The sequence below is a fragment of the Hydra vulgaris genome, chromosome 08 (assembly GCF_038396675.1).
Source record: "Hydra vulgaris chromosome 08, alternate assembly HydraT2T_AEP".
Classification (NCBI taxonomy): domain Eukaryota; kingdom Metazoa; phylum Cnidaria; class Hydrozoa; order Anthoathecata; family Hydridae; genus Hydra; species Hydra vulgaris.
The window spans coordinates 31732-39184 of record NC_088927.1 but is presented as its reverse complement, the minus strand read 5'-3'; the positions used below and the strand labels follow the sequence as shown (position 1 = coordinate 39184).

Genomic DNA, 7453 nt, shown 5'->3' with positions numbered 1-7453 from the left:
TTTGAGTGGAGTCACATATCTTTTTAAAAAAAGTTAAAAGAAGTAGTATTTGAAATTGACAATATATAAATGTACTTTTAAAATCTTTTAAGACTCTTTTTGTCTATTCAGGGTTAGCGCTTAGTTTCTACTCATATGATTTGTACGGTTTATATAGTTTGTTGTGTTGTTATTAAATGATCAGTTTGTTTGAATAGTAAATTCAATTTTTTACGATCTACAAGTTTATACTGCTATAACAATATCTGTCTATATTTTCTTTAATAAATTTATTTGTAAATTTTAATTTTTATTTAAAACATTATTTTCTTTTAATGCTATAGTACACAATAAAAAAAAATAATTTACTATGTGCAATATTTAACACGTAAATATGTAACGTGTTTGCAGCGGTTCTTGACATCATGACCATATGGTCTTCTACGAGTTCTTTTTATATTTATAGTAAAACTCTTTACCTGTAATTGCATATATTATTATATCTTAGCTTGTAAATTTTATAAATATTGACGAAATGTAAAAAAGAACAAAATAAAACAAAAACAAAAGTTATAATTGATGATTATAGTTAATGACTTCTTGTTTAATAATTTTTATAATCACTTCTCTATTTTGTGAAACTTATGTTACTGTTTATTGTTAAAAATTCGAGCTTTTCCATAAAAGCAATAGCACAAACCTTCTTTTACATCAACTTTTTTGACTAACATTTGTTTAGAAACTTAAAATATACTTTTCTTTTTAAAATTTTTTATTTTAAATAAGATTTTCACAACTACACATTAGTTACAATCTTTTTATGTCGTAATATAATCAAAATATACTTTCGTTACAAAAGATTATATTTGACCAAGTACTGCTAAAATACATTTAACAAAAAAAATAACACTCAGTTAAAAAAGAGGAAACAATCGAAAAATAAATAAATTAGGAACATTAGTTGAATATATTATGAATGACTTGTTAAGATAGATTATATTGTAATAGGGAACTCGTAAAAGACGGAATAAGTCTTATTATCGAGAACCTTGGGGTATTACGCAAGATACACATAACATTGTAATTCTTATGCACAATTATTTTAAATATTGTGATAAAATTTTGTATTATTTTTTCAAGTTGTATTATGATTTGTGTGTATGTATTTTATTTTAATTTTTTTGTTTTATTAAGTTTTTTTGTTTTTTTTTTAATGTTTTTCAGATATATATATATATAAATCCGACCTTTCTCACGTTGTAGATTGTTTTAGTTCAAGTTTTGTTCAAAGTTTTATTTATCATGTGAACTAGTACAATTCTATGTAACTATCTATATTAAGAAAAAGATTTTTAAGCTATGACTTTAAAGAAAATATATTGTCAGGAATAGTAATTAAGGTGCACTTTGGAATTAGTTTGTTATATAAATAGGGGCCGCGATAAGAGGTAGAAAATTAAGAGTTTTTTTTCGGGGTACGATAAAGTTAGCAGTTGCTCTAGTGTTAAAATTATTGGTAATTGAATAAAAGAAGTTTTTTGTAAAACGTATAGGTACTAATCTTATTTTATATTTTAGCATAAATAGTATATTAGCAAAGATATTGATTTGATTAATGTTTAGCGCTTTCATTTCTTTTAATAGAGGTTTGGCATATGTATGTTTGTTTTTATGATATATAATTTTAGAAGCATGTTTCTGCCGTAGATAAAGAGACATTAGAATTGTCTGGTGTGTACTTCCCCAAGCAATGTTAGCTGGTTGTTCCCCAAGCAATATTGTCTGGTGTGTACTTCCCCAAGCAATGTTATGTAAGATGACTATGAATAAACAAAAAGTGAAGAAATTTTAAGTTTTTTTGCGATAAAAATGGTCTAGCTGCGAAAGTTAAAACAAGATTTTTCGATAGTTGAGTGTTGATGGCCTTTATTTGAGCTGTCCATGAAACATTTTTGTCTATAACCACTCGAAGAAATTCCATTGTTTGGGTTCTTTCAAAATTTGTTGAAATCGATATTTAGAGAGGGAAGAATTGATGAATGTGCCTTTTTTTGTTGCTTTGAATGAAATAAAATATATTTAGTTTTCGTAAGTTTATCGATAACTTAGTAGCACTGAACCATGTTTTAAGTTTTTAAAGCTCAAGGTTGACACTGTCAATGAGGTCATCAAAAGAAGAAGATGAATAAAACAGATTTGTATCATCTGCAAATATAATGCAATTGAGACTTGAAGCTTTCGAGAACGTCATTAACGTATACAAGGAACAACAAGAGGGCAAGAATTTATCCCTGTGGAACACCACATTTTATTTCTAATTGCTTTGAATTCAAAATATCGTAAATTATGACACATTGTTGTCTATTATTTAAATAACTGGTGAACCATTCAATAGTTTTGTTTTTTTATACCAATACAAACTCTTTAATATTTTTGTTTTTTATCCCAATACAAGCTGTCCTTTATCAAAAGATGAGCTGATGTTGTTCATGAGGTCATTGATTGCACGTTCCGTTGAATGATTCGTTAGAAAACAGTACTGGTATTCACTTAAAATTTTGTATTTCTGTTACATATTTATACATTCTATCATAGATTATTCGTTCAAGAAGCTTGGAGAATACTGGAAGAATTGAGGTAGGTCTGTAATTGGTTAGTGATGCCATGTCTATAGTTTTGAATATTGGTAAAATTTTCGCTACCTTTAATTTTTCTCAAACAACTCCTTTTCGAATTGATGCGTTAAAAATTTTTAAATGAGGATCTATATAAAGGGTAAGATATCTGTTACTACATTGCTGGAAATTAGTAAAACTTAGTTTTATTTGATTGAATGCTTTTTTTTTTTAATTTATTTATTTATTTCGCCGTTTAATAACTTTTACAATTTACAAGGTTTATAAATAAATAAAAAAACTGGCGGGGCAAGTAGAAGACATTATTTTGTTTTATCACCGAGCCCCAATCGTATTTACAACAGCCGGATAATATATTTATACTTTACAAACTATTTATTAAAAATTATAAACGTAAAAATAAATAACAATTAGTTTAAGAAATACTTCAAGAACAATATTCATGTTAAGAGTAATAATCAACTAAACAAGAAAAACTGAAAGAAAAGTAAAAAAGAAAAAGAAAATAAATAAATTAATTAATTAAAGAGCACGTATTTTTAAGAGCCACACTATATACGTATATTATACAAAGTATTTGTTGAAGAATATGAAAATAAAATTTATAACAATTTGTAATAAAGTAATATTTAAATAAAGAACAAAAAATTCAAAATAAAAGAGTACTTAATTTAAAAAACCGTTTTATGTAAGTATATTTTTTAACCAATTTAATTAAAAGTAAAATAAATAACAACTCATTAATAGTTAAGAGGAAACACCATAACTGAAATAATGAAAAATAAACAAACAAAAATTGATAAACTCTGAGACATATTTTATATAATTGAATTTTAGTTTAAAAGAGGCATTTAAAATCGGATATATTAAAATCCATAAGTAATAACACCTGTTTCGATTCTTTTTTAAACTGATGTATACTAACTTTTTTCGTATTTGCAATATTAGGAAACTTTTTCCACAAATAGGGTCCACGATATTGAATTGAATATGTAATTTGTTTTGAATTATATTTAGGGACAATGTAGTTATTATTTGAAAATTTTGTCGGATATTTATGCTCTACTTTTTCAAAATAGGACTGAAATAATTTACGAGATAGTCCCATTTTTGTTTTATATATAAACATTAAAACTTGATGTAAGTTTATTTTATAAACATTTAATGCGCCCAGTATACGCAGAAGAGGCTCGCATGGTACAATTTTATCAGCTCCAAATAATATTCTGCAGGCATGTTTTTGTTTACTGTACAATTTTTTTAATATTGTATAATATTGTACTTGCCCATGCAATATTACAATAAATCAAATGACAATGAATGAAAGAAAAATATAAGCTTTTTAAAGATTTATTATTTAGAAATGGTTTAGCCCTATATATCATGGCAATAATTTTTGATAATTTTTTCTCAATGCTTTTTATATGATCACTCCAACGTAAATGTTCATCTAATATTACGCCCAAAAAGTTAACTGAAGTTTCTCTTTTAATGTTAGCGTTATTGATTATTAGATTTGGGAGTTTAATGGGAATATTTTCTAATTTATTTACTTTATGAAATAAAATAGATTTGGTTTTATCCACATTTAGAGGCAGTTTATTACTTATAAACCATTCATTAACCTTACCCAACTCTTCGTTAGCTGTTTTAAAAAGTGTTTTAATATTTCTGTGGGAATAAAAAAGATTGGAGTCATCTGCAAAAAGAATACAGTTTAAGAAGTGTGTTGCTAAATTTAAATCATTTATATATACTAAGAATAATAAGGGTCCTAAAATAGAGCCCTGGGGGACACCACAAGTTACAGCATATGGAATTGTTTGTTTTTGCGCATATTGGATGAATTGCATTCTATTGGTCAAATAGCTTTTGAACCAAAGTAAGTTATTATTTTTTGCTCCATAATATTCAAGTTTTTTTATTAGTATGTTATGGTTTACAGTATCAAAAGCCTTTGACAGATCAATGAAAACTCCTAATGTAAAGTAGTTAGTACTAAATGCGTTTGTTATTTGATTGACTTTATCAATCACTGCATGTTCAGTGGAACATTTTTTCTTAAAACCAAACTGTTTTGAGTACAACATATTGTTTTCTGATAAATAATTAAATAGCCTGTTGTACATTATTCTTTCAAGCAATTTTGAGAAACACGGTAATATAGATATAGGTCTATAATTAGAAATAATAGAGTCATCGCCAGTCTTAAAAATCAGTGTGATTCGTGCAATTTTTAATTTTTCCGGGACAATACCTGTTTTCAAAGAAAGATTAAAAATGTGAAACAAAAGAGGTTCGATTATATGATAAACAGATTTTACAACATTAACGTTAATTTTATCAAATCCAGCATTTTTGTTATTTTTAAGATTATAAAAGGCGCTTCGCAATTCAATTAATTTAAGATTAGGTTCATCCATAACTTTATCGTAATTTTTTAAATAAGACTCAAATGAAGTTGAATTCAGAGGAATTTTTGATGCCAAATTTGGACCAGCATTAATAAAAAAACTGTTTATTTTTTCAGCAATAATTGATTTATCATAAATATTTTTTTCATCAACTGTTATTTTTTTTGGCAGAGTGTTTCTCGTATAATTATTTTTGCGAATTACTTCTTTAATTACATTCCAAGTTTTTTTGGTGTTTCCGCTTGCTTTGTCTAATAGTTTTGCATAATAAAGCTTTTTAGAAATTTTTTTTGTTTTTTTGAATACATTTTTGTAGTTTTTATGTCATTTCGTTTTTACAAGTTGTTTTTTTTTAGTATTTATCATACAATTTTTGTTTTCTTTTTGAGGATTTTAGTAACCCATTAGACATCCATGGAGTCCTAACTGTTTTTGTGTTCACAATAATTTGTTTTTCAGGAAACGCTGTTTCATATTGCTTGTAGAATTGACTTAGAAATAGATCACATGAGTGGTTAGCATCGTTTGATTGCAATACCAGATTCCAATCAACATTGTTTCTTAAAAGGTTTTGAAACTGTTTTACAGAGTTTTCATTGATCTGTCGCCTAAATATGGTAGTTTTAGAAGGAATGTTGTTATTTATTATGTTTTTAGTAACTAAGAATGTTGGGAAATGATCTGATAAGTCAGTTTTGATTATACCTGTGTTAAGACGGTTATTATGAAAGTTATTAGTTATTAGATTATCAAGAAGTGTAGAAAAGTTGTTAGTCACTCTAGTTGGCTTGTTTATTGTGGGAATTGAGTTATTTTGAAGAAGAGTGTTTATAAAGTTTTTTACATTATTATTTGAAGCATGTTTTTTAGGTCAATGTTTATAAATGATTTCAGATGAGTTTTATATTTTTTTAAATTACCTGATGGTGGTCTATATGTCGCATTTTCAATTATGTTTTTTGTGTTTTTATTTTTCAATTCAATACATAATGACTCACAATCTGATTCATTCACACAGAGATCATTACGTAAACTATAATTAATTGAGTTGAGACAAATAATTTTAAAGTCATGTTTTAATTTATCCAACAAAAACTTAAAGTTTTCAAAGTTTTTTTTAAAACTTCGAACATTAATGTTTAAAATTGAAAAAAAAACTTCCTTTTTTTGTAGATATTGGAAAGATTCAATAAACTGTATAGGATTGACTTTCAAATATTTGTTGATTAAAATAATCAGAGTCATCTTCGTCCCTGAGAATGATATTTTCATCAAAAAATTTAATTATTAAATTTTCTTCCATTTTTTGTTTATTTGTTTTTGTTTTTAAAAAAAAATAAAATAAAATAATAATAATGGAAAATAAAAAGGATTTGTATAAACACAAAATTGCAAATAAAACAATAAAACTTAACTCTTGCTTACTTGGAACGGTTTTTTTGATACCCAATCGCGCACAATTAGCTTATCATACGTATTATATGCAAATTTTCCCAGCTGCCTTTCAGTTTTCATTTTTTCCCTCAATTCTTTTCTTATTACATTAGTTTCGTAGCAAAAATCTTCATTAATGAAAATACTTTCACCCTTTAATTTGAAAGAATTTTTTAAAACTTCCACTTTATCTTTGTAATCTAAAGCTTTATCATGATTGTACGTGGTTTTTTTGCATCTTAACGTCCGCAGCGATGTTCAATTTTAACATTTTTTACCCCTAAAGTCTGTTCAAACAGTTTGATTACTTTTGTTTTACTTTCCGTCCATGTTTCATTTTCGTTTTCTTTCAGTCCATTAATCCTGAGATTATTTCTTCGTGACCGATCTTCAATTTCTCTTAGTTTATTTTTAAGGTCGGTAAGCTCTATATTTTTGTTTGCTACATTTTTAGAAACTTTTTCTTTCTCGATAGATCTTTTTTTCAATGAGTTCTTTGTGAAAATTTAAGCTTTCTTTTATATCAAATACATCCTTTTCGAGTCTTTTAATTTTTTTCCATACTGTCGATAATATTTAATTCTGTTTTTTGTTGTCTGTCACTTGTTATCTTTGCATTTGCACTAATGACTTTACAAAAGTTTTCTTCTTGTTGTTTTACTAGTAACTCTATGTCTTTCTTGTACTCAGCGAACATTTCTCTAAACATATTTCTTATTTCGCTAATTGTAACTGCCATATTTAACAATTTAATTGACAACAAATGTTAACTTTTAAAAATTTTTTTTAAATTTTAAATGCTTCAACTTCTTTTGAAGTAAAAAAAAAAAGACAACAAAATTTAACATCAATGTTCATTTTTTATGACTTTGCATTAGATAATCTATGTTTTCCTACTCCATAAGACCCAAACGTAACTGATTTAAAACATTAAAAAATAGTAAATCATCTTTTTGTCAACAACACTCATTTAAAAATATAGTTTTTTCA

At 25.9% G+C, this 7453-nt stretch overlaps 1 protein-coding gene across 1 annotated transcript; it reads right to left on the bottom strand.

Annotated features, from left to right (window-relative positions):
• Positions 1 to 347: 347 nt before the first annotated feature.
• LOC136084142 (uncharacterized) lies at positions 348 to 7202 on the bottom strand. The gene is made up of 5 exons (XM_065804288.1): positions 7125 to 7202; positions 6772 to 6957; positions 6455 to 6616; positions 4559 to 5302; positions 348 to 458 (listed from the first exon to the last, which is right to left on the bottom strand). The coding sequence occupies exons 1-5, from the start codon at positions 7200 to 7202 to the stop codon at positions 348 to 350; spliced, it is 1281 nt and encodes a 426-aa protein (XP_065660360.1).
• Between the last annotated feature and the right edge of the window lie 251 nt (positions 7203 to 7453).

Coding starts and splice junctions, on each gene's coding strand:
- LOC136084142 (XM_065804288.1), bottom strand. CDS start 7,202: ATGGCAGTTACAATTAGCGAAATAAGAAATATGTTTAGAGAAATGTTC. Junction 6,617..6,771: donor GGACGGAAAGTAAAACAAAA/GTAATCAAACTG, acceptor TTCAAATTAAAG/GGTGAAAGTATTTTCATTAA. Junction 459..4,558: donor TGTCAAAGGCTTTTGATACT/GTAAACCATAAC, acceptor ATGCAATTACAG/GTAAAGAGTTTTACTATAAA.